The sequence below is a fragment of the Pseudoliparis swirei genome, chromosome 22 (assembly GCF_029220125.1).
Source record: "Pseudoliparis swirei isolate HS2019 ecotype Mariana Trench chromosome 22, NWPU_hadal_v1, whole genome shotgun sequence".
In the NCBI taxonomy this organism is placed as follows: Eukaryota; Metazoa; Chordata; class Actinopteri; order Perciformes; family Liparidae; genus Pseudoliparis; species Pseudoliparis swirei.
The window spans coordinates 22849570-22876959 of NC_079409.1; the positions used below are offsets into that span (position 1 = coordinate 22849570).

Here is a 27390-nt window from a genome sequence, read left to right on the forward strand (position 1 = left end):
GTATATAAATTGGAGGATCTCTGAAATAACTTCTAAAGCTAAAACAGGGATTTTGTGTATATATATGTATAAATATATATATTTATTTATATATATTTATATATATATATAAATAAATATTTATATATTTATTTATATATGTATATATATATTGTAAAGGAGCCTCATTTAAACCTCATTAAACATCATTTAAACGTCATTCTTCCACTGCAGGATGTTGTTATGGTGATGAAATGTGTTAGGTAGTAAACTGTTTCCAAAGAGTCAAAATGCCTTTGAAGAGTCTTCTAAAGAGTCGTTCCTCCAGTGTTCCCAGTAGCACATGATGTTACTCTGCTCCACTTCACCGGTGATCATCTGTTCCATTAAGAGGATTATTCTACTTTACTGTAAATACACGACTGTTTTTACAGAATAAAAGTCTGCAGAAGCAGAAGAGGTCTGCAAGAGGTCTGAAAACAGGGAGATAAGAGAGAGAATAATCAGTTCCTTTATGATGAGAGGAACGAGGAGATGTAATCTTATCTTCTTCTTCATCATTAACGTTCGCCCTCCGGATTAAACAACCTCTAAATCTAAAATAACTCAGTCTCCACATGACGACTGAAGCGCTCAAATCAAAACGCTCGATGACGGGTTTTCACTTCTGGGACAGAACTTTAAATAAATATAAAATTCATGAACATTTCTAAACAGAAAGTTAGATGAATAACAGGAGTTGGCGAAAGAAAGAATGAAATCAGGCTCACAGGCAAGGGGTGAGGAGAGAGAGAGGGGTGAGGAGAGAGAGACGAGGAGAGAGAGAGGGGTGAGGGGAGAGAGAGAGGGGTGAGGAGAGAGAGAGACGAGGAGAGAGAGAGGGGTGAGGGGAGAGAGAGATGAGGAGAGAGAGAGATGAGGAGAGAGAGAGGGGTGAGGAGAGAGAGACGAGGAGAGAGAGGGGTGAGGAGAGAGAGAGGGGTGAGGAGAGAGAGATGAGGAGAGAGAGAGGGGTGAGGGGAGAGAGACCAGGAGAGAGAGGGGTGAGGAGAGAGAGACGAGGAGAGAGAGGGGTGAGGAGAGAGAGAGATGAGGAGAGAGAGAGGGGTGAGGAGAGAGGGTGAGGAGAGAGAGAGAGGAGAGAGAGATGAGGGAGAGAGAGGGAGGAGAGAGATGAGGGAGAGAGAGGGAGGGAGGAGAGAGAGATGAGGGAGAGGGAGGGGAGAGAGTGAGGAGGGAGAGAGGGGAGGGAGAGAGAGAGGAGAGAGAGGGGTGAGGAGAGAGAGAGGAGGAGAGAGAGGGGAGAGAGGGGTGAGGAGAGAGAGATGAGGAGAGAGAGAGGGGTGAGGGGAGAGAGGGGTGAGGAGAGAGAGAGACGAGGAGAGAGAGAGGGGTGAGGAGAGAGAGGGAGGAGAGAGATGAGGGAGAGAGAGGGAGGGAGGAGAGAGAGATGAGGGAGAGGGAGGAGAGAGAGGGGTGAGGAGAGAGAGGAGAGAGAGGAGAGGAGAGGGTGAGAGAGAGAGAGAGGGTGAGGAGAGAGAGGAGAGAGAGGTGAGGAGAGAGGAGAGAGGAGAGGGAGAGAGAGTGAGGAGAGAGAGAGGAGAGAGAGGAGGGTGAGAGAGAGAGGTGAGGAGAGAGGGGTGAGGAGAGGGTGAGGGAGAGAGAGAGGGATGAGGGGAGAGAGAGATGAGGAGAGAGAGAGGGGTGAGGAGAGGGGTGAGGAGAGAGAGAGGGGTGAGGAGAGAGAGACGAGGAGAGAGAGAGGGGTGAGGAGAGAGAGAGAGAGACGAGGAGAGAGAGCGGGGTGAGGAGAGAGAGAGGGGTGAGGAGAGAGAGAGATGAGGAGAGAGAGACAAGGAGAGAGAGAGATGAGGAGAGAGAGAGGGGTGAGGAGAGAGGGGTGGAGAGGGGTGAGGGGAGAGAAGGGTGAGGAGAGAGAGACGAGGAGAGAGAGAGATGAGGAGAGAAGGGTGAGGAGAGATGAGGAGAGAAGGGTGAGGAGAGAGAGGTGAGGAGAGAGAGAGAGGTGAGGAGAGAGAGAGATGAGGAGAGAGAGAGAGATGAGAGAGAGGGGTGAGGAGAGAGACAAGGAGAGAGAGAGGGGTGAGGAAAGAGAGATGAGGAGAGAGAGAGGGGTGAGGAGAGAGAGATGAGGAGAGAGAGGGGTGAGGAAAGAGAGATGAGGAGAGAGAGATGAGGAGAGAGACGAGGAGAGAGACGAGGAGAGAGAGACGAGGAGAGAGGTGGATAGAGAGAGATGAGGAGAGAGAGACGAGGAGAGAGAGAGGGGTGGAGAGAGAGGTGAGGAGAGGGAGAGGGGTGGAGAGAGAGACGAGGAGAGAGAGAGGGGTGGAGAGAGAGGTGAGGAGAGGGAGAGAGGTGGATAGAGAGAGACGAGGAGAGAGAGAGGGGTGGAGAGAGAGAGAGATGAGGAGAGAAGGGTGAGGTTTTTACTTCTACTTGACACATGGAGTGGTGTGTGTGTGTTTGTGTGTGTACCTGTGTGTGTGTGTGTGTGTGTGTGTGTGTGTGTGATGACCTGCTGCTCTCCTCAGCTGTGCAGTGATCAGGTCAAGTGGGAGGAGCCTCAGCAGGTCATGTGGGAGGAGCCTCTGCAGTGCCTCTCTCTGCTGGTGCAGCTGTACGGAGGAGACGGCTGTGACGGCCTCGCTGCTTCCTGCCTGCAGCGCTTCTCACACACACTGAACACACACACACACACACAGCCCCCCCGAGTCCAACGCACAACCCTCAGGATCATCAAACGACTGGTGAGTGCACACACGCACACACACACGCACACAAATACACACACACACACACACAGCTCTCCAGGTGTGGGGAGACGTGTTGGGACAGGAATGAAAACACAGGGATGATAAAGAGAAGAAACAAGTGATTCAGTGAGGAAAGAGAGAGGAAAGAGAGAGAGAGAGGAAAGAGAGAGGAAGGAGAGAGAGGAAAGAGAGAGAGGAAGAGAGAGAGGAAGGAGAGAGAGGAAAGAGAGAGAGAGGAAGGAAAGAGAGAGAGGGAAGAGAGGAAGGAGAGAGAAATGAGAGAAGCAATGGAATGTGTCCTGCAACATGAATGTGAAGCATTTCATAAATGATGTGATCTTCATGTTTTGGCCTCAGGGTCATGGAGGTCAGCATTGGCCGAGAGGTCACGTGACCTCTCTGACGGCCTCGTCGGGACGCTGCTTTACATGTGTGTGTGTGTGTGTGAGTGTGTGTGTGTGTTGGTGGTGGATGAGTCACGGAGCAGCTCACTAACATTCAACATCATCATTTTTAATATTTAAATGATGATGTCGCTCCTCTCACACCTTTTACTTTTTGCCCTCTGGAATCTCAAATCAACATTTCAAACCCGTTTTATAAGTTTAGTTTGTTTTCAGATGTCCACAACACACACACTTCTTCACAGACATACCGTCACACACACACACACACACACACACACACTGACTCCCACGTGCTGCCTGCCCCTCAACGAAAGGCTTTTTAATTATTTTCCATTGATTTCTGGGCTGTTAATCTCAATCAAAGATCCTAATAGCTGAGGGAGTCTCACTCCTCACACAACTGGAACGACTTGAAGGAGAATAATAATTAAATGAATGTTGTCAGAGAAATAAGATGTATTATTTATTTTAAAGAAGTTGGTTCGGCCAAAAGGTGTGTGTGTGTGTGTGTGTGTGTGTGTGTGTGTGTGTGTGTGTGTGTGTGTGTGTGTGTGTGTGTGTGTGTGTGTGTGTGTGTGTGTGTGTGTGTGTGTGTGTGTGTGTGTGTGTGTGTGTGTGTGTGTGTGTGTTAGAAAAGTAAGCGAGTCAGGGGAACCTCTTTGTCTCCTCCTAACCTTGTTGCCTAGCAACAACCATGCTGTGTCGCCAGAGACAGGTGTGATGATGTCATCGGAGATCAGAGAGAACTCAGTTGTTCACAAAACTCGCTGACATACACACACACACACTGACACGCACACACACATTATTAAAACATCTTAATTAATAATGGCAAACAGTGTGACTGCTCACTGCAAACTCCACTTTTTGAAGTGACACACACACAAATACACACAAACAAACACACACACACACAAATACACACATACAAACAAACACATACACACACAGCTCTCCAGGTGTGGGGAGATGTGTTGGGACAGGAATGGAAACACAGGGATGACAAAGAGAAGAAACAAGTGATTCAGTGAGGAAAGAGAGAGGAAAGAGAGAGAGAGAGGAAATGGAGAGGATGGAGAGAGCAAAGAGAGGAAATGGAGAGGAAGGAACGGGGAAAGAGAGGAAGTAGAGGGGAAATATAGAGGAAAGAGGAAATGGAGAGGAAGGAGAGGGGAAGGAAATGTAAAGGAACATGTGAGGAAGTAAAGGAACATGTGAGGACGTAAAGGAACATGTGAGGAAGTAAAGGAACATGTGAGGAAGTAAAGGAACATGTGAGGAAGCAAAGGAACATGTGAGGAAGTAAAGGAACATGTGAGGAAGCAAAGGAACATGTGAGGAAGTAAAGGAACATGTGAGGAAGTAAAGGAACATGTGAGGACGTAAAGGAACATGTGAGGAATTAAAGGAACATGTGAGGAAGTAAAGGAACATGTGAGGAAGCAAAGGAACATGTGAGGAAGTAAAGGAACATGTGAGGAAGTAAAGGAACATGTGAGGACGTAAAGGAACATGTGAGGAAGTAAAGGAACATGTGAGGACGTAAAGGAACATGTGAGGACGTAAAGGAACATGTGAGGAAGTAAAGGAACATGTGAGGACGTAAAGGAACATGTGAGGAAGTAAAGGAACATGTTAGGAAGTAAAGGAACATGTGAGGAAGTAAAGGAACATGTGAGGACGTAAAGAAACATGTGAGGATGTAAAGGAACATGTTAGGAAGTAAAGGAACATGTGAGGACGTAAAGGAACATGTGAGGACGTAAAGGAACATGTGAGGAAGCAAAGGAACATGTGAGGATGTAAAGGAACATGTGAGGAAGTAAAGGAACATGTGAGGAAGCAAAGGAACATGTGAGGATGTAAAGGAACATGTGAGGAAGTAAAGGAACATGTTAGGAAGTAAAGGAACATGTGAGGACGTAAAGGAACATGTGAGGACGTAAAGGAACATGTGAGGAAGCAAAGGAACATGTGAGGATGTAAAGGAACATGTGAGGAAGTAAAGGAACATGTGAGGAAGCAAAGGAACATGTGAGGAAGTAAAGGAACATGCGAGGAAGTAAAGGAACATGTGAGGACGTAAAGGAACATGTGAGGAATTAAAGGAACATGTGAGGAAGTAAAGGAATATGTGAGGAAGCAAAGGAACATGTGAGGACGTAAAGGAACATGTGAGGAAGTAAAGGAACATGTGAGGAAGTAAAGGAACATGTGAGGAAGCAAAGGAACATGTGAGGAAGTAAAGGAACATGTGAGGAAGTAAAGGAACATGTGAGGACGTAAAGGAACATGTGAGGACGTAAAGGAACATGTGAGGAAGTAAAGGAACATGTGAGGACGTAAAGGAACATGTGAGGAAGTAAAGGAACATGTGAGGACGTAAAGGAACATGTGAGGAAGTAAAGGAACATGTTAGGAAGTAAAGGAACATGTGAGGAAGTAAAGGAACATGTGAGGACGTAAAGAAACATGTGAGGACGTAAAGGAACATGTCAGGAAGTAAAGGAACATGTGAGGAAGTAAAGGAACATGTGAGGAAGTAAAGGAACATGTGAGGAAGTAAAGGAACATGTGAGGAAGTAAAGGAACATGTGAGGAAGTAAAGGAACATGTGAGGACGTAAAGGAACATGTGAGGAAGTAAAGGAACATGTGAGGACGTAAAGAAACATGTGAGGACGTAAAGGAACATGTGAGGAAGTAAAGGAACATGTGAGGACGTAAAGGAACATGTGAGGAAGTAAAGGAACATGTGAGGAAGTAAAGGAACATGTGAGGACGTAAAGGAACATGTGAGGAAGTAAAGGAACATGTGAGAACGTAAAGGAACATGTGAGGACGTAAAGGAACATGTGAGGAAGTAAAGGAACATGTGAGGACGTAAAGGAACATGTGAGGAAGTAAAGGAACATGTGAGGAAGTAAAGGAACATGTGAGGACGTAAAGGAACATGTGAGGAAGTAAAGGAACATGTGAGGACGTAAAGGAACATTTGAGGAAGTAAAGGAACGTGTGAGGACGTAAAGAAACGTGTGAGGACGTAAAGGAACGTGTCAGGAAGTAAAGGAACGTGTGAGGAAGTAAAGGAACATGTGAGGATGTAAAGGAACATGTGAGGAAGTAAAGGAACATGTGAGGACGTAAAGGAACATGTGAGGAAGTAAAGGAACATGTGAGGACGTAAAGGAACGTGAGGAATTAAAGGAACATGTGAGGAAGTAAAGGAACATGTGAGGACGTAAAGGAACATGTGAGGAAGTAAAGGAACATGTCAGGAAGTAAAGGAACATGTGAGGACGTAAAGAAACATGTGAGGAAGTAAAGGAACATGTCAGGAAGTAAAGGAACATGTGAGGATGTAAAGAAACATTGTGAGGATGTAAAGGAACATGTCAGGAAGTAAAGGAACATGTGAGGAAGTAAAGGAACATGTGAGGAAGTAAAGGAACATGTGATGTCACTTTATTCTGTCCGGTCGTTCGTGTTTTATTTTAAGTTCTGTGAAAAGATTACAAAGAATGTGAAAATGACATTTTAATGTACATGTGTGTCATCAGTGCTTTGTTGTTATTGCAACAATGTGTGTTGTCTTTAATCCGTCCAAGTTATGTCACGCCCAAAACACCCCAGAAAAGAACCCTCACATCCTGGTCAACAACAACATTGATTCTAGCCACAGGAGCTGATCCCCATCACTGCCGCCATGTGTTGCCATGGCACCGTGTCCACAGTGTGTACCGACTCTCCCTCTGTCTCCAGGTGCAGACCACCGAGCGATCCGATTGGTCAGAATGTCCTGAAGGAGCGGAGCTGATTGGTCGCCTGCAGGACATGACGACGGCCGACAGGTGTGTGTTTCTGCTGTTGCGCAATAGCTCAATAATGTACTGTGAAGTATTCCTTTATCGTTCTGTTCACAAAATCATTTAAATTCATAGAAAATTATAGAAACAAATATAAAGTCATCAAGAAATTTCTTAGAAAGTCATAACATGTCTTAAAAGGTTTAAACTAACCTTTATTTAAATATGTTTAAAATTAATATATATATATATGTCTAAAAATAACATAAATTCATAGTATGCCATCAACATGACTTGTACAGTACGCCATAAAAAGAAATTAAATGATATCATAAAAAGCAGAAGTATAATAAGTCATGATGGAGCATCTCATTAAATGTCATTCAGTATGGATTTCAAAATGTCATTTAAAATAATGAATTCAAATATAGTTTGTCATAAAAAATGTCAAAATATAATTGAGATATTTTACTGAAGGATCTTCTACTCAACATATTCATCGAGAATCTGTAACGTTCATGTATCCTGATGAGCTCAAGAACATTTATTATTATCACATACAAGTTATGAAAAACATAAGAGCTGATATTTACCCAAGATGCATTTCAAAAGCACGGTTCACAGGTCCACGTGTCCACAGGTTCGTGTGTGTTCACATGTTCACATGTTCACGTGTTCACATGTTCACATGTGTTCAGATGTTCACATGTCCACATGTTCACGTGTCCACATGGTCACGTGTTCAGATGTTCACATGTTCACATGTTCACGTGTCCACATGTTCACGTGTCCACATGGTCACGTGTTCATGTGTCGGTGCATCTGTCTGCCTTTCATGAGTCTTCACTCTTCAGGCCAAGGGGTTTGTCGCCGCAGCGACCAATGCTCCCTTTGATGTCTTGATGTATCAGACTAGCGACACACACACACACAATGACTACTACACACACACACACAATGACTACTACACGCACACAATGACTAGTACTATACACACACACACAATGACTAGTACTATACACACACACACACACACACAATGACTAGTACTACACACACAGACACACAATGACTACTACACACACACACAATGACTAGTACTATACACACACAGACACACAATGACTACTACACACACACACAATGAGTAGTACTATACACACACAGACACAATGACTACTACACACACACACACAATGACTAGTACTACACACACACACAATGACTACTACACACACACACAATGACTGCTACACACACACACACAATGACTACTACACACACACACAATGACTACTACACACACAATGACTACTACACACACACACACAGACACACAATGACTACTACACACACACAATGACTACTACACACACACACACACACACAATGACTACTACACACACACACACACACACAATGACTACTACACACACACACAGACACACAATGACTACTACACACACACAATGACTACTACACACACACACAGGCTGTTCTCTCCGTGTCTCTATCACACGTCAGATCCATCATAAAGGTGCATTGTTGTCCTATAGAGGTTTCTCCTCCTCCTCCTCCTCCTCCTCTCCTTCACTCTCCCCCTCTTTCCCCTTGGTCACCTCTTTTGTCTCCCGCTACACCCCTCAATTTTCTTTCTTTTTCACCTCTTTCTCTCTCCCCTCCTCCCTCCTTTCACCTCTCTCCTCCTCTCCCACTTTCCTTCTCTCTCCCCCTCCTCCTGCGCTCCCTCCTCCTGTCTCCTCCACTCTCCCACTCTTCCTCCTCCTCCCTGGCAGATGAAAGCTGAGCTCAGCTGCATCCTTTGAAGTGAGACCGGCTCACTCCCACTGGTTTAGTTGAGGAAGAAGAGGAGCAGAGGTTTTGGGGGAAAGGGTGGGAGATGAAAGAAGTGATGAGGAGAGAGGAGGAGGAGACAGAAGAGGAGTGGGAAGGAGAGTGAAGGCCTGGGCTGGGATCCCAACCCCAAATTATGTCATTCAGCCTTCACCATGGCAACCTGAGGAATGCCTTTCAAAATCTCAAGCGTGAGCAAGTGCAGCGAGAGGGGGCGGAGCCTCGAGGACCAGGAGGCGGAGCCTCGAGGCCCAGAGCCCGATCTCAAGTGTGTCGATGCGTTCAGCCGCTGCTAACGTCTGTAAGCACGCCTCTTCTCTCTCCTCCCTCAGGTGACTCTCTCTCTCTCTCCTCCTCCCTCAGGTGACTCTCTCTCCTCCACCTCCCTCAGGTGACTCTCTCTCTCCTCCTCCTCCTCCCTCAGGTGACTCTCTCTCTCCTCCTCCCTCAGGTGACTCTCTCCTCCACCTCCCTCAGGTGACTCTCTCTCTCTCCTCCTCCTCCTCCTCCCTCAGGTGACTCTCTCTCTCCTCCTCCCTCAGGTGACTCTCTCTCTCCTCCTCCCTCAGGTGACTCTCTCTCTTCCTCTCTCCTCCTCCCTCAGGTGACTCTCTCTCTCCTCCTCCTCCCTCAGGTGACTCTCTCTCTCCTCCTCCTCCCTCAGGTGACTCTCTCTCCTCCTCCTCCCTCAGGTGACTCTCCATCTCCTCCTACCTCAGGTGACTCTCTCTCTCTCCTCCCTCAGGTGACTCTCCATCTCCTCCTGCCTCAGGTGACTCTCTCTCTCCTCCCTCAGGTGACTCTCCATCTCCTCCTGCCTCAGGTGACTCTCTCTCTCTCTCTCCTCCCTCAGGTGACTCTCCATCTCCTCCTCCCTCAGGTGACTCTCTCTCCTCCCTCAGGTGACTCTCTCTCTCTCCTCCCTCAGGTGACCATCTCCTCCTCCCTCAGGTGACTCTCTCTCTCTCCTCCCTCAGGTGACCATCTCCTCCTCCCTCAGGTGACTCTCTCCTCCTCCTCCCTCAGGTGTCCGGGTGACATCGTTGCTCTGGCTGCTGAGATCCTCCAGGAGATCTGACCCTTGACCTCAGGATGCTCAGGACTGGACTTTAGTTTCTCCTGACGACCTTCTTGATAAATCGGCTTCTTTCACGATGAGTCGGTGAATATTAAAACGCTTGTCGATATCGACTCCGATCTTTATTATAAACAGAACTGATCGTAGCCGTTAAAGTAAATCTTGAGCAGAACGTCACATGATCCATCAGCTCCACACGACGGCTCCTCCAGCCCGGCATCAAACCTCCGCCTCCTTCGCTCCAGTCAGATCATGAACTGACAGAACGGGCATCGAACACAGGAAAACGTTACGCAATAGGAGTCACAGCGCCTACTGAGGGAGACGGAGCACTGACCTGGCGCCCGCCGCATGGCGCCCACGTGGATTCACGGCGTGACCCCGCCCCCCGCCTCAACGTCGATTCAGAAGCGTTTGTGAAATCAGGCGCGAGGCGTCCGTGTGAAATGACAGTCCGTTTTATTGTTTCAGAACACAGCAGCTACACAACCGGCTCCTCCCCCTCAGTAAGACTAAAAAGAGACCCCCCCCCCCTTTGGAACAGCAGACACGTTATTGTCCACCTTAAAGCAAGAAAATAGCTTGATATTTGGACCATGATTTCCAATTCATGTTTTAGTTTTTTATACAAAAGCTACACAACGTTTCACTTCATCTGGATTCAGCTGATGAACTTTAGTGTTGGACACCATTTAAAATGTGATCAGATTTACTTTGATGAAGCAATAACACGGAAGAAAAGGAAACTCGACTACCAGAGACTGAAAACAAGAGAATAACTCAGGAGAATGAAAACAAGCTGGAACCAGTTTGTATTTTAGACTTGAGGGGAAAATAAAAGTAAAACATCAAAATCAAGTAAAAATGAAAAAGTACATAAAGCATTTTTTTTCAAAAATCAATTATTGAGATCCGTGAGTCATGTCGGGATTTGAAGTCGGCGCCGTCCGGCTGAGCCGAACCGAACTTCAATCTAGTTTGTCCCAATGGAGTTCCCATAGGCAGGGAACTGCTTGTTGAGGAGTCTTCAGGCACTTTCTGAAACCCCGCCTCCTCCATATGGGCGAATCATGATGCAGGTTCATCCGGATCACATGATACAGCTGCAAGGGAAGAGGGGGAGGGGGGGACAGATGTTGGTTAAGACCACACACAGGGCTGGCCGTGAGGAGTGACCCACCTCGTAGAAAGGTGGTGTCGTCTTTACAGGTCGGTATCGAACCAGGCCAATTGGTTGGCGTCGCCCGGTGGGAGACCCTCGATCAGCTCCTGGGCGTGGCCCAGGTCAGGCAGCCCGTCTACGGGGGGGTAGTCCTGGCCCGGGTGGTGGACCCCGCCCAGGTCATGGTCCATCATGGGCTCCATGCCCATCGAGTCGCCTCCGTAGCCCCCCGAGTGGAAGGAACGGTAGCTGGGGTCTGGGGGGGGGGGTTGGAAGCATGTTAACAAACCAAGCGTCCACACACACACACACACACAGAGTGAGCTGGACTTCAGCTGAACTCGAGCTGCATTTAGTTTGGATGCAGGAAGTCTTTAGGTTCTTAGAGCCGCCGAGGTGTGAGAGGCCTCCTGACTGCTCAGGTGTGTCTCAGGTGTGTGTGTGTGTGTGTCTCAGGTGACTCACCTTCCTGTCTGTAGCCCAGAGGCTCTCCCTGTGCTCCAATGTCCAAACCCAGGTCTCCAGTCTGCACAGAAAGACACAAGATGTTACATGTTGAAGTGTGTGTGTGTGTGTGTATCATGTTGGTGTGTGTGTGTATCATGTTGAAGTGTGTGTGTGTGTGTGTCATGTTGAAGTGTGTGTGTGCGTGTCATGTTGAAGTGTGTGTGTGATGTTGAAGTGTGTGTGTGTGATGTTGAAGTGTGTGTGTGTGTGTATCATGTTGAAGTGTGTGTGTGTATCATGTTGAAGTGTGTGTGTGTGTATCATGTTGAAGTGTGTGTGTGTATCATGTGTAATGTGTGTGTGTGTGTGTATCATGTTGAAGTGTGTGGTGTGTGTGTGTGTATCATGTTGAAGTGTGTGTGTATCATGTTGAAGTGTGTGTGTGTGTGTGTATCATGTTGGTGTGTGTGTGTGTATCATGTTGAAGTGTGTGTGTGTGTGTGTGTGTGTGTGTGTATCATGTTGGTGTGTGTGTGTGTGTATCATGTTGAAGTGTGTGTGTGTGTATCATGTTGGTGTGTGTGTGTGTGTGTGTATCATGTTGAAGTGTGTGTGTGTGTGTATCATGTTGAAGTGTGTGTGTGTGTGTATCATGTTGGTGTGTGTGTGTGTGTACCTCGTTCCAGGCCATGGGTTCGGTCCTGAACAGAGAGCTGGTGAGCTCCACTGAGAGACGCTTCTTGTAGTCTTGAGGTTTGTCCTCAGACATGCGGAACAGAACCGCAGCAGCATAGGTGGCTGAGGAGAGAAGGACACGACTAGAGGACGCATCCTAGAGGACGCCACCTAGAGGACACATCCTAGAGGAGGCGTCCTCTAGGAGGCCACCGAGAGGCTCCTGAACATCTGCCCAGCCTCGTGTTCTGATTGGCCGTACCGACTCCCTCGTTGCGGCTGTGCAGCAGCTCGGTGAGCGGCGCCGTGGCGCCCTCGGCCTCGATGGCCTCGGCCGCCTCTTTGTCCTGAGCCAGCTCACACAGGACGCCGGCCGCCACACGCTGGATGTTCTCGATCGGAGAATACAGCAGCTGCACACAAACACGAGGACACACTCAGTACACAAGCACATTTACGACCTTTATGATCCCTGGTGACCACACCCCGGTGATGACGCAACACCCCGGCGTGTTCCTACCTGGACGAAGAGTGGGATGGTGTTGAGTCCCCGGATGACTATTCTGTTGTGAACATCTCTGGCCAGGATGTGAAGCGCTCCCGTGCAGCCCTCCACGATCTCCTCCATGCGGACGCCCTCCTGAGGGGGGGGACACACACACACACACACACACACACACACACACACACACACACACACACACACACACACACACACACACACACACACACACACACACACACACACACACACACACACACACTCCTGAGGGTTCAAATGTTTTGGGAACCGTGGGAGACGCTGATTTCTGCATCTCCGTACTTCTATTGATGATACCATGCTAGTGTGTGTGTCTCACCACAAACTGCTGCTGCGTGCCTCCCATGCTGGTGCGTCTCTGTGCGTCTTGGTGCGCTCGGACCAGCAGCTGCACCAGGCGGGGGATGGCGCCCTGCTCCCTCAGGGGGGCGTGGTTAGCCGGGCACAGAGCCAGGTTACGGATCAGCCCGACCGTCGCCTGGAGGAACACGCGTGGCAAGGTCATTAAGACGGGGTCAAAGGTCAACTGGTACGCAGCAGCCACAACACGAGGGAATGATCACGTATTGAGAGAAGTCTTTCCTTCTGGAAGATGATGTCATTTAGGATCTCAGGACATACGGCAACACGCCGTCATTTTAGACTAACGGCGTTTTCAGGTGGGATTCTAAAGACGCCGAGGGGCGCACCTTGATGAGCGGCCAGTGCGACGGCGGGTGCAGCAGCTTGACGACCACCGGCAGGCCGTAGTGCAGCCGGACGGCGTTCTGCGCCATCTCCGCGTCCTGGTGGCGAGACGTGAGGTGGCGCAGGGCGCAGATGGCCGGTTCCGTGATGTCCTCCCGGTCGCCGGCCCGGAGCACGGTGCGCACCAGCGCCTCGATGCCGCCCACCTACGGGAACACCAGAGGCCAGAGGCTCACGCCACCGGGCGGCGAGCGGAGTCGCCCGGTGGCGTGAGCCTCTGGCCTCACCTGGCACACCATCATCTTGTTCTTGTAGTTGTTGCAGGTGAGGTTGGACAGGATGCCGGCGGCGCACGTCACCACGTTGATGTCGTCGCTGCCGAGCAGCTGGACCAGCGTCCCGAGGAGACCCTCCATCCCCTCCTGCAGAGAGAGAGGACAGATACACACAGCTACCACCAGAGGGACCAGACAACGGGTGAGAGAGAGAGAGAGAGAGAGAGAGAGAGAGAGAGAGGACAGATACACAGCTACCACCAGAGGGACCAGACAACGGGTGAGAGAGAGAGAGAGAGAGAGAGAGAGAGACAGAGAGTGAGTGAGTGAGTGAGAGAGAGAGAGAGAGAGTGAGTGAGAGAGTGAGTGAGAGAGTGAGTGGAGAGAGAGAGAGAGAGAGAGAGAGGACAGATACACACAGCTACCACCAGAGGGACCAGACAACGGGTGAGAGAGAGAGAGACAGAGAGTGAGAGAGAGAGAGAGAGACAGGTGGTGAGGAGTGAGGAGTGAGAGAGAGAGAGAGAGAGAGAGAGAGAGGAGAGGAGAGAGAGAGAGGACAGATACACAGCTACCACCAGAGGGACCAGACAACGGGTGAGAGAGAGAGAGAGAGAGGAGAGAGAGAGAGAGAGACAGAGTGAGTGAGTGAGTGAGTGAGTGAGAGAGAGAGAGGAGAGTGAGAGAGAGTGAGTGAGAGAGTGAGTGAGAGAGTGAGTGGAGAGTGAGTGGAGAGTGAGTGGAGAGTGAGTGGAGAGGAGAGGAGAGAGACAGTGAGTGAGAGAGGAGAGGAGAGAGAGACAGAGTGAGTGAGTGAGTGGAGAGGAGAGAGAGAGACAGAGTGTGAGTGGAGAGGAGAGACAGAGACAGAGAGAGAGTGAGAGAGAGACAGAGAGTGAGAGGAGAGAGAAAGAGACAGACAGAGAGAGAGTGAGAGAGAGTGAGAGAGAGACAGAGAGTGAGAGAGTGAGTGAGAGAGTGAGTGAGTGAGCGAGGTGCTCCTCACCTGCTTGGTGGCAGCGTCTGAGAGGTTCCTGAGGGTCCAGAGGCAGTTCTGGACCAGCCTCTGGCTCGGGTCCGTGAGGTGCAGCCCCAGCGCCTGCATGCCTCCTGCACAGGAAGCAAAACAAGCGAAGGTCACTCCGTGTTCCCGGAGGTCAGCCGACTCCGACGCCACGGTGTCGCCGCGTACCGGCTTCCACGATGGCCGGCTTGTTGCTGGAGCAGACCGACAGGACCTTGAGGACGCGGCTCGTCGTCCACAGCAGCTTCTCGTAGGTGTACGTCCTCATGATGTTCACCAGCGCCTGAGGGCCGCCGCTGGCCAGGATGATCAACTGCAGGGGCCACAACAGGTCAGGGGTCAGCGGGTCACCACACACACACACACTACACACATCACCTTGCTCTCCTGGTTCCCGTAGGCCAGGATCTGGAGACAGTCGGTGGTGATGGCCAAGAACTTGACGTTGGTCTTGTTGAGCAGCGCCACCATCTTCTGGAGACCTCCGGCTAAGCGGACGGCCATCTTGGCTCCTTCCTGGTGCAGGAGGAGGTTGTGCAGCGTGGTGATGGCGTAGAACAGGACCGAGTCCACCGGCGACCTAAGGAGCACACGGAGGCTCGTCAGGTTACCGTGCCGACGGACCTCTGCCTCCGAGGAGCCCGAGCCGCTCCCCTCACGTACCCCAGCATCTTGACGAGCGCCGGGATCCCTCCGGACTTGAAGATGGCCAGCAGCCCCTCCCTGTGGTGGGACAGGTTGTGGAGCGTCCCCGCGGCGCAGCGCGCCGTCTCCACGTCGTTGGTGTTCTGCATGGTCCGCACGACGGCCGACACCATCTGGGGCGAGCGCATGATGGCGTGGCGAGAGGCTTCTTTCTTTGAGAGCTGGTGGACCATCACGGCCGCTTTGTTCACCACGACCTGCCGGGGACGGACCGTTAGGGGCGGGGCCGGGACGCGCCGCAGAGCCGCGGCCCGGCCACTCTACCTGGTCCTCGTCGTTGAGCAGCTTGGTGAGCTCGGGTATCGCTCGGGTCGCCAGCTCCGCGTCGTCCTGGTAGTTGATGAGGTTCACCACGGCGTGTTTGAGCATTTGCGAGGGCTCCGCCAGCCGCTGCACGTTGGTGGGGTTGGCTGCGTCGTACTGGGAGGAGGGGATCTGCATGCCCTCCTCTAGCGTCTCGGGGAACATCGCCGCGCGCACCCGCTGGGCGCGGGTCATGGCGTACTGGCCGTCGATGTCTGGCGGAGGCAGAGCGGCCGTTAGCGTGTCGACCTGGGGGTCAGAGCATCGGCCTCCGCGGGGACCGGGACCCACCTTGGACCTGCTCCGGGGCGAAGCTCTGGTTGAAGCCCTGCTCCCACTCGTACAGGACCTGGTTGTCCACGTCGTCCTCCTCCGGGTTGCCCTTCCCGCTGAGGGAGGGCGCCGTGGTGGTGGCTCCGGAGTGGATGCCCGAGTCCAGGTAGGACTGCTGCTGCCAGTGGCTGACGGCCACCTTGCGGTCCGGCTCCATGGCCATGTCCAGCTCCATCAGATCAGCTGAGAACAGGAGCATCATCACACTTCTGGAACATCAAACCAACTCACAGAAAGGTTACGGACGAGTATATGAAGAGTGTACATTATATTTATTTGTCATTTAATTTTTATTTGTCATTTAATTTGTATTTATTCGTCATGTAATTTGTATTTATTCGTTGTTGTTTTTGGTGGTCTGGTGTGACTTGTAAAAACTTAAAATAAAATGCTTAAAAGAAAGTATATAAAGAGATTAGTTATGCAATGTGGTAACAGTGTCGAGTTTAAAGCCGTTTAAACACCGTTTATAAGGAATGATCAAACTTATTAACCTAGTTTAGATTCTTTTTACTCAACCAGTGAGATCATTTTATTTCTAACCTGCTTTTCTTGCCGTTTGCTCATAGTTTCATTTTATAATGTGTGGATCATTAGTAAAGTCTATTCAGGCCTGACGTTTGGAATGTAAATCAACAACTACTTCACTTTCCTCCAATGAGAACACCAGGAGAGGAGGGAGGAGGCAGGAGAGAAGAGGGAGGAGGGAGGAGGCAGGAGGTAGGAGAGAGGGGGCAGGAGAGAGGGAGGAGGCAGGAGAGAGGAGAGAGAGGAGAGAGGGGGCAGGAGAGAGGAGGCAGGAAACAAACTCACCCTGGGACGCCATGTTCCTTTGTCAAACCGCGGCGGACACAGCTTCCTGATCTGAAAACAGGAGAAAACAGTCAGGCCTTCCACCATCATCCTCCTCCTCCTCATCATCATCCTCATCCCCTCTACCCTGCCCGGCAACAGTGGGAGGAGGAGGGGGAGCACGGGGGAGGGGGGGAGGTCATTCAGAGGAAAACCAGGGGAATGGAAGAAGTCGTATTTCTATTTCTGACGGTCAGCCACCAGATCAGGAGACGAGGAGCAGCAGACGGTCGAGACGATGAGATGGAAACATAAACAAAGTGAAGGAGAAGTGGAGCAGCACGAGTTCACAGAGCGGCCGACAACAACAACAACACGCTCCTCCAGGGAACACACTGCAGCGAGTTGGTATGACATCACCACCACATGGTGTTAGTATGACATCATCACCACATGGTGTTAGTATGACATCACCACCACATGGTGTTAGTATGACATCACCACCACATGGTGTTAGTATGACATCACCACCACATGGTGTTAGTATGACATCACCACCACACGGTGTTGGTATGACATCACCACCACATGGTGTTAGTATGACATCACCACCACATGGTGTTGGTATGACATCACCACCACATGGTGTTAGTATGACATCACCAACACATGGTGTTAGTATGACATCACCACCACATGGTGTTAGTATGACATCACCACCACACGGTGTTGGTATGACATCACCACCACATGGTGTTGGTATGACATCACCACATGGTGTTGGTATGACATCACCACATGGTGTTGGTATGACATCACCACCACATGGTGTTAGTATGACATCACCACCACATGGTGTTAGTATGACATCACCACCACATGGTGTTGGTATGACATCATCACCACATGGTGTTGGTATGACATCATCACCACATGGTGTTAGTATGACATCACCACCACATGGTGTTAGTATGACATCACCACCACATGGTGTTGGTATGACATCATCACCACATGGTGTTGGTATGACATCACCACCACATGGTGTTAGTATGACATCATCACCACATGGTGTTGGTATGACATCATCACCACATGGTGTTGGTATGACATCACCACCACATGGTGTTAGTATGACATCATCACCACATGGTGTTGGTATGACATCACCACCACATGGTGTTAGTATGACATCATCACCACATGGTGTTGGTATGACATCATCACCACATGGTGTTGGTATGACATCATCACCACATGGTGTTGGTATGACATCACCACCACATGGTGTTAGTATGTCATCACCACCACATGGTGTTGGTATGACATCACCACATGGTGTTAGTATGACGACATCACCACCACATGGTGTTGGTATGACATCACCACATGGTGTTAGTATGACATCATCACCACCACATGGTGTTAGTATGACATCACCACATGGTGTTGGTATGACATCACCACCACATGATGGTGTTGGTATGACATCATCAACACCACGGCACACTACATGCAGAAACTGTGTATGATGAGGCTGCTGTCCTGTATTTGTTTAGCACCATCCATTGAGAAAACCACACACACTGAATACACACACACACTCACACTGAACACACTCACACTCATACACACACTCATCTAGAGGCTCAGCAGCATCACCACTACAGACGTGTGTCACCCTGAGACTTCAGGCTATGAACTTATACAACTAACAGAAAATAATTACATTAAAACACAGTCAGTGATCCGCCCTCGTTGGCTGAGGCAGCCGGCGTACGACCGGTGTTGCCACGGTGACTCCACGATTACACCGCGGTGTCGCCACGGTGAAGCGGAGCGACGACTTTGATGTGGCCACCTGGACAGAATATTAAAGCTCGGCCGTGAACAATCCACTTTGAGATTCAAAGTTCCTGTGCGATCCCGACGGATGTTGTAAAAGAATAAATCGTAACGCAATAAATAACCCGAGCCGAGGAAACGGCCAATTACTTTTAAACCGACTTGTGCCGAGCGGGGACGCCGGGTTCTGCCAGAACCACGCCGGCACCGCGCTGTGACCCGACTCGTCTCCACGCCGACGGGAGGCGAGTCACACGCCTGAATCTGGGAGATCCTGTTCCAGAGATAAACCGTGTCAGGCCGTCTATTTAAATAGAGACTCACTCCTTCCTTTAGTGAGCTCCGTGCCGTATTCTCTAAAGCTTTCTGGCACGCGGCTGGTTAACCGTGACCCCGTGACCCCCGCTGGGGGAGAACACGCCCCCTCCGGTTTGAGAAACACCAGCTCATTTAAAGGAGGCGCATTGTTTCTAGAGCAACCGTTTGTCTGAACAGCTGCTCTGGAGTCGCTGTGAGAGCTGCAACGATCAACTCACTGAGACACAACAGCGGAAGAATTTGTAATATCCTGAGACGCTGCAGACCCGTGATCATTAGTGATCACTAATGATCACTCGAGTAAACTGAGCTCAGCAGTTGGACTGCGGTGGTAAAGACTTGGTGTGGGAGGCTGAGGAGGAAAACTTTTATGCCAAGATGCCAACACACGATGATCCACTGCTGCTCCGAGTGTCCAGACACGATGGAGCCGGGCTCCAGGACGGCTGCTTCCAACCACTAACCCACCGACTCACTAACCCACCGACTCACTAACTCATTAACCCACTGACTCACTAACCCACTGACTCACTAACCCACCGACTCATTAACCCACCGACTCACTAACCCACCGACTCACTGACTCATTAACCCACTGACTAATTAACCCACTGACTCACTAACCCACTGACTCACTAACCCACCGACTCACTAACCCACCGACTCACTAACCCACCGACTCATTAACCCACTGACTAATTAACCCACTGACTCACTAACCCACCGAATCACTAACCCACTGACTCACTAACCCACCGACTCACTAACCCACCGACTCACTAACCCACTGACTCATTAACCCACTAACCCACTGACCATCCTGCCGCTCTGCAGCCTAATGGAGGCCATGTGTCCACAAAGCTGCTTATAAATCAAACGTAGAGTCAAAGAGCCACGTGGAGACTGTTCTCCTGGCTCTTCATCAGCAGCGCGGCCTCCAGAGCCAGATGTCGGGTTGTGGGCAGACCGGCAGCGCCTGCTCTCCAATTGGGAGACACAAATAGAAAGCCTCGCCCTGAAGTCACAACCGCCGGGTTTGGCTTTAAGCGCGGTTCCTCTGAAGCCAGATGTGAGGCCCGGCCTGCAGAGCGGTGCCGGGTCCAGTTGAGACGCAGCAGGTACCAGGCAGACGGCCGCTTCGTATCTGGGATTAATTAGATGTATAAAGGTCAGCAGCATCGTGCAGCCTCGCTCGTGTCCATGCATCAACATGTTATCTTCTCCTCACACACACACACACAGGCTCATGAGGAGTAATCACAGGCCTTCAGTCCCAGGTCTAATGACACTCACAGCAGACGGCCTGGAACAGTCATGAGAGCATGGGAACAGAGAGCTCAGCCGTGTGGGAACAACAGACGGGAAGCGAGCCGGCGCCGCCTGCGTCGGGAGGCTCAAGGGTTCTCATCCAATCAAGTGCCTCCAGTCAGACAGGTAAACACAGAACATGAGAATGAAATGATGGAGCGCGGAGTTCAACTATGAAATGTCCTGAAATATTGGAGATCCACACGGCCGGAACCACTGATCCATCCGGCTGATCCCAGAGGGGAACTGGACCCGGCAGGAGGCCCGGCGACTGAAGATACCTTCAGCCCCAACACACGAGCCAGGTGAGACGTCAGCGAGTTACTACAGGTTCCTCTGGCGACAGCCGCAACGCACACGGTCGACCAATCACAGAGACGCATCGGAGGCCGGGAGGCGACCGCTCAGAACGGAGCATTTTACATCAGATAAAAACTAAAATCTATTTTACAAACGCAAGAAAACTAAATAAACCAAGCAAGAAGTTTGAAATTCAAATGGATTATTTCACAGCCGGAATCCGAGGCGGCTTCACACACGTCAACACCCCCTCGTGTCTGGATGGACAGAACGCCGTCAGCACAAAAGGCCGTTCGGAGGTTCGCCTAAAGAAAACGAGTTAAAATTAGCGTTGGGGGAAAAAACACACAAAAAACATCATGCTTATGAACCGCTCTCTAATAATGTCACTCCCCTCGTTTGGCCTGCAGACACTCGGCTCTACAGCCTCTCCAGCACGCCGCTGCATTTAAATACCATCGGATTAATTTGGTAGAGGGAACTCGCTGTGCCTGGGTTAAAGAAAAATAATGATTTTTTGGGGGGAAAACAGACATCAAAGAGAAATCCACCATTTCTCCTCAAGTGGAAAACAAAACCTGCCGAGTTGCATGTTTGTTAGTTGACGACCCAAAGCAGCAGCATGATGGGGGCTGCATGTTGGCCGTGTGCAGGACAGCAGGATGATGGAGGGGGGCTGCATGTTGGCCGTGTGCAGGTCAGCAGCATGATGGAGGGGGGCTGCATGTTGGCCGTGTGCAGGTCAGCAGCATGAGGGGGGGGGGCTGCATGTTGGCCGTGTGCAGGTCAGCAGCATGATGGGGGCTGCATGTTGGCCGTGTGCAGGTCAGCAGCATGATGGGGGCTGCATGTTGGCCGTGTGCAGGTCAGCAGCATGATGGGGGCTGCATGTTGGCCGTGTGCAGGTCAGCAGCATGATGGGGGCTGCATGTTGGCCGTGTGCAGGTCAGCAGCATGATGGGGGCTGCATGTTGGCCGTGTGCAGGTCAGCAGCATGATGGGGGGGGGCTGCATGTTGGCCGTGTGCAGGTCAGCAGCATGATGGGGGGGGGCTGCATGTTGGCCGTGTGCAGATCAACAGCATGCTGGGGGCTGCATGTTGGCCGTGTGCAGGTCAGCAGCATGATGGGGGCTGCATGTTGGCCGTGTGCAGGTCAGCAGCATGATGGGTGGGGCTGCATGTTTGCCGTGGTCAGGTCAGCAGCATGATGGGGGGGGGGCTGCATGTTGGCCGTGTGCAGGTCAGCAGCATGATGGGGGGGGGGCTGCATGTTGGCCGTGTGCAGGTCAGCAGCATGATGGGGGGGGGGCTGCATGTTGGCGTGTGCAGGTCAGCAGCATGATGGGGGCTGCATGTTGGCCGTGTGCAGGTCAGCAGCATGATGGGGGGGGGGCTGCATGTTGGCCGTGTGCAGGTCAGCAGCATGATGGGGGGGGGGCTGCATGTTTGCCGTGTGCAGGTCAGCTTTTGAATTAGAGTTGGGCTTTTCTGTCATTTATTCCACTCGCACACCGTAAATAACGGTGATTTAAATAATCAATCAATCAAACTTGTATCTCAGACTCAAGGTCCAGATGGTACAACACATTAAAGTAAAATACATAGAACTACACATGCTTTATACATAGACCAATGACTCTGGTAGCAACTGAACTTTATGTTTAACCTCCCGTGACCTTCACATGGTCTAACATCTTTTACCTCCAGGTCAGTTGCAGCTATTTAAACCTCCAGAAAATTACTCTAATTCCGATTAGTTCCCGTGTGTCAGTGTCCGGTTCGTAATGTGTGTGTGTGTGTGTGTTGATACCTAAATATCCCTTAAATAAAATAGTGTGTAGAAGGCCGCTGTGTAAACTTGTACATGTTTCCCCTCCCCCGCGTCATGTGTGAACTATCTGTGTTTGCTGCTTGTGTTACGGCCCAAAAGCTTTTGGAAGAGTTTAAAATGTCATGTTATAGTTATAGTGACCTCAATATCATCCACAACAACCAACACCTATGAAATAAGTCCATAACATGTTGATATTTCAGCCTGTGCAGGTCAGCAGCATGATGGGGGGGGCTGCATGTTGGCCGTGTGCCGATGGGCGACCAGGAAACACGCAGGCAATTCCCATAAGGTGGCAACTCTCTTATTCTGCTCTACAATTATCTATTTAATGAACAAAAATGGGGGTAATAAAAAAGAATGTTTACTTGCTTTATAATGACGACAACGGTGATTTAATGCATATTGGGGAAAATAATCTATTACACCACTAAAGTCAAATAAGTTTGTACATTTAAAAGTAGGCCTCAGACCTACACGGTGTGTACACATGAACACACGGGGTCCAGAGCATGTCGTGTTATTACTGTATATTACAGGAACGGCAGGTACACACATGGTGTGAACGTGAGGCTGGGAAGGATAGCTGACGAGGTGATGTGTTAGTCTATTGTGTGATGAGGTCACACACACAAATATACTCTTCTCTTTTTTTTTTACGAAAAAACAATGCAGTATTTATGGGACATTTCCAGGACACTGTAATGTGATAAAAAAATACAAAAAAAGTGCTCTAGTGTTCTTTTTTAAAATAAAGTTTAGTTTCACAGCCTCCGTGACAATAATAAAAATAAACCTGGAGCCAACTGATGATGAGACGTCAACATCACAGTTAAATCTATAAAAGTGATTAAATTATGTCCCATAAAAACTAAACATAAAAAACACACAAACTGATTTTTTTCCCACTGAATCGCATCGTTTGTTTACTACCGGGCGAATAGAGAAAAATGCTTTTTCCCCCAGTGGACCCTGAACCTCTCACGCATCAACACACCGGAGGGCTCTCGCGGACAGGTGAGAACAGGTAACGAGCCGGATCCCCACCGGCGCGGAGCGGCTCCCCGGCTCCCCCTCTCCCCGCAGCCGCTCGCGGGGCCCGACTGCCCGGCGCCGCCGACTCACGTTTCACCCTCTGGCTCCGCCTCGTCTTCCTCCCGAAGCGCCGCGGCTGGGAGGAATTTTGGGAATTTTGTCGGTCTTTGTTTAAAAAGGACTAGAAAACAAAACCACGGGCCTTCCGACGCGAAACGACGTCAACAATAAAACACGTTACACGCGTTTCGGCGCGAGGCGGTTCGGCACCGCGCCGACGCGTTTTAACGGTTTTCAGTTTTACGAACTTCAGACTAAACTTCGGGTGAAATGTTTGTGAACCCGGGCGAGACTTCTTCACCCGCTCGGAACTTAGCACGTTAATTAGCCAACCTAGTTCAACCGTGTACCGACACGCAAACACACACTTAACACGCCGGTAGCACGGCTCCACATTACCGGTTTATTTAACGTTAAATCCAGCAGACAAGAGGAGGGAAACACGGTGCGATGCGGGCGGAGCGGAACCAGCCGGGCTAGTGGAGGAGCTAACCGAGCCGAGGATAACGACTCGAACCAGCGGGAACATCTGCCTCCAAGACGCGTTAAATCCATCCATCGAGCGATAGTTATGATCTACGACCAGAACCGGGTGTCGGGGACACACCGCCGACCCGGGCCGCTACCGTAGAGTCCGTGAGCATCGTCCGTGGAGTCGCGGTGTCCCCGGGCAGCGGAGCCCGCGGACCTGCCGGGGGAGCCGCCGGCTCGCGAGCTGCGGCAGCGGCAGCATCCCCACCGGCGGGAGACCGGAGGGAGACCGGAGGGACCGCCGGGGGTCTGAGCGTGGAGCCTACCGTTGTCAACACGGACAGTCCGTCTGCTCGGGGTCCCGGAGAGGAACAGCCTTTCGGAGGAGGACCGGAGGAGGACCGGAGGAGGACCGGAGGAGGATAGCGGAGCGTCGCGGGAGCCCTCGTCCCTCCGCAGTCAGTCAATATTGACTTGGCCGGAACAGCAGAGACTGGCAAATGTAAAATGGCGGCGCGTCTTTATAGACCGCATCACTCCAACGGTTTTGTATCCTGCCGCGCGCACCAAGAAAGTAGAAACTAAAACACGATTCGCCTTTTGATTGATGGCACTCTCACGCGTTAATGTGTATAATGACACACTGATATGAGTTTATATGTTAGTGCTGAGTTTTTAATGATTTAATGAAAGAAGCGAGACGAAATCCTCGTATACGGCACGAGGATGGATACACAATTGAATGAAGTTCCGGCGGACTACAAATAGGAAATCCGATTCCTTTCCCTCTTGCTCTGTGAAATAAGTGCATCCTTTTCATCACCTATAGAGGTGGGTCGGGGAGAGCATCACTCTTGACAGCATCAGCTGCTCTGCCCCACAGATTAAAGACAAACACTCCACACAACACAGTCATAAACACGGAAAAGTAAAGTCAGTTACGGGAGACAACATGTGAGCTACATTCTTTCAGAGAGGTAGATAGCCAGGCCTAGTTGTGTTATCTTGATTTCATTTGTTTGGCACAACCACAACTGTCCCGATCTCTCCCACGTCATGGAACCTTTGTCTTTTGTGTTAAGAATAAATATTATTTGAACGTTACTCCTGCTTTTGATCTTTTTCACTTATTCTTTGACTGTCCTGTGTTCGTTCCCCGAGACCACAAAGGGGTCGCAACACTACCATACATTTAACTATTTACTTAAACAGATAGTACGGGTCAAATTATGTTAAATAAAATAAATAATGGTCTCCTCAAACAACAACACAACAAAGAGATATATTTATTATTTTATTAAACTGTCAGACAATCGATAGTCACTGTATGTGGCACTTAAATAGCTCTTACTTATGGTACTTTTGTAGTTCGACTATGTTGAGGAAATGTTACTTCCTGTATTCTTGTTGTTCTTAGTTTGTACTCTAGGTTGATCACTTATTGTAAGTCGCTTTGGATAAAAGCGTCTGCTAAATGACATGTAATGTAATGTAATATGTGTGTCAAACCTTTGTGGTCCAAATAGCTGGCTTTGTTTTTCTTCTTTTCTTCTGTTTTTCTGGCCATTCACATTGTTACAGATCTACATTCAGCAGTTTATTATGAACCTCTCAAGAACACTGTGTGACAGGCCAACAGGCAGAGACAGGCCACCATCGGATGAAGCATCACGTTGTTCATGTGTGAGTCAGTGATACTCAGTTATTCCATATAGCTTAATTAAATAGACTCGGTTGTGTTTGTGAAATAGATCAAATATCATAAACTCACACAGTATCTCAAGGAAGTGGATCACACATGTTGTCATGCTTTGAGCGCGAGAACACGAGTTCAGGCAAATTGCATTATAGACTTAATTGATCAAACAATACATGCCTTGCTAAAAGGATTATTTCTTCAAAATATTGTAGAGATTACTCATATTTTCTTGACTTAATTAATTAAAAAGCAAATTCAGTCATTCAAATGATGAGTGATGAGTGGGCATGGCCGTGTGACTTCAGTCTCACATCACAGAGCGGTGGCTATTCATTTGCAGATGACTTTATATTTGCTCAATAATATCAATAATCAGCTCGTCAGAGGAGCGCCCCTCAGAGGAAACGTCCGCGTCACGAGGCCCGTCGTCAGTGTTTGGTCCCTGATGGGCTCAGAGGTGGAGAGCAGCTGATGTGCCGCCTCCACGCCGCCAACGATGTCACGGGCGAACTCCCCTCCTGCCTCCCGCCTCCGGGCCGCTTCAATCACCGCTGGTTACGGTGCCTGAGTCGAATAAATGACCGAAAAGCTCAACGCTAACTCAAAAACAGTCCGTAAAGCAGCACATGGAGGCGGAGCCACGCCGAGACCATCGGAGCGACGAGGAGGAGGAGTCCAGGCGGCAGGGGTCGACACGACAAGCGGTTTAAGAAACCGTAGGTACACTTTCATCTGCTTGGTTGATGACTCTGAATATGAAATCTTCTTGTTTTTATTAACCCTCCTGTGACCTTTGGGGTCAATTCGATCCCATTCGATGTTTAAAGTCTCAACATATATGATTGACATCATGTTTTTTGCTTCATATTTTACGACTTTTCCTTCTTTAAAGACGACAACTGGTAAACATAAAATGAACATGATTACATGTTTTCAATGTCCTGAACACACTCGTGCACATCGGTGTTCTTTGGGGTAAATTTGACCCCAGGCTGAAATATCAACATGTTATGGACTTATTTCATAGGTGTTGGTTGTTGTGGATGATATTGAGGTCACTATAACTATAACATGACATTTTAAACTCTTCCAAAAGCTTTTGGGCCGTAACACAACCAGCAAACACAGATAGTTCACACATGATGCGGGGGAGGGGAAACATGTACAAGTTTACACAGCGGCCTTCTACACACTATTTTATTTAAGGGCTATTTAGGTATCAACACACACACACACACACATTACGAACCGGACACTGACACACGGGAACTAATCGGAATTAGAGTAATTTTCTGGAGGTTTAAATAGCTGCAACTGACCTGGAGGTAAAATATGTTAGACCATGTGAAGGTCACGGGAGGTTAAACATAAAGTTCAGTAATGCTACCAGAGACATTGGTCTATGTATAAAGCATGTGTAGTTCTATGTATTTTACTTTATGTATTTTATTCTATTTTAATGTGTTGTACCATCTGGACCTTGAGTCTGAGATACAAGTTTGATTAATTGATTGATTGATTGATTATTTAAATCACCGTTATTTACGGTGTGTGAGTGGAATAAATGACAGAAAAGCCAAACTCTAATTCGAAAGCAGTCCATAAAGCCGGATCTACATTCATTATGTCAACTTATACACATTTATGTGACTCGTCCTGCAGGATGAGTCCCCAGTCA

The 27390-nt window shown here is 49.5% G+C and overlaps 2 protein-coding genes across 15 annotated transcripts in view; one reads left to right on the top strand and one right to left on the bottom strand.

Annotated features, from left to right (window-relative positions):
- ulk4 (unc-51 like kinase 4) overlaps window positions 1-10013 on the top strand; it is an 89759-nt gene extending 79746 nt beyond the window's left edge. For 4 of the 13 annotated variants that reach the window (XM_056444958.1, XM_056444960.1, XM_056444959.1 and 1 more), the window contains 3 exons: window positions 2535-2750; window positions 6925-7013; window positions 9849-10013. In XM_056444958.1, the coding sequence (XP_056300933.1) occupies window positions 2535-2750; window positions 6925-7013; window positions 9849-9900 (357 nt within the window). In that variant the 3' untranslated portion in view covers window positions 9901-10013. The other 9 variants (XM_056444963.1, XM_056444967.1, XM_056444964.1 and 6 more) reach the window with 9 other exon arrangements.
- Window positions 10014-10507: 494 nt separating this feature from the next.
- ctnnb1 (catenin (cadherin-associated protein), beta 1) lies at window positions 10508-24514 on the bottom strand. Of its 2 annotated transcripts, none has more exons than XM_056444974.1 (17): window positions 24340-24514; window positions 16866-16916; window positions 16011-16235; window positions 15681-15934; window positions 15375-15613; window positions 15090-15291; window positions 14880-15024; window positions 14694-14797; window positions 13700-13834; window positions 13415-13618; window positions 13045-13203; window positions 12705-12824; window positions 12447-12597; window positions 12186-12307; window positions 11528-11588; window positions 11081-11318; window positions 10508-11003 (listed from the first exon to the last, which is right to left on the bottom strand). In XM_056444974.1, exons 2-16 carry the CDS (start codon window positions 16876-16878, stop codon window positions 11104-11106), a joined length of 2349 nt encoding a protein of 782 aa, XP_056300949.1. In that variant the 5' UTR covers window positions 16879-16916; window positions 24340-24514; the 3' UTR covers window positions 10508-11003; window positions 11081-11103. The 2 variants fall into 2 exon arrangements, with proteins under 2 accessions (XP_056300949.1, XP_056300950.1); XM_056444975.1 differs by lacking the exon at window positions 24340-24514 and adding an exon at window positions 18574-18596.
- Window positions 24515-27390: the final 2876 nt, after the last annotated feature.

What these genes read in the sequence shown, in the direction of transcription:
- ctnnb1 (XM_056444974.1), bottom strand. An exon ending in CGCCCCGGAGCAGGTCCAAG is followed by an intron (nt 15,935 to 16,010) that starts GTGGGTCCCGGT and finishes TGCCTCCGCCAG; the next exon opens with ACATCGACGGCCAGTACGCC. An exon ending in GCGCTCGTCAAGATGCTGGG is followed by an intron (nt 15,292 to 15,374) that starts GTACGTGAGGGG and finishes TGTGCTCCTTAG; the next exon opens with GTCGCCGGTGGACTCGGTCC.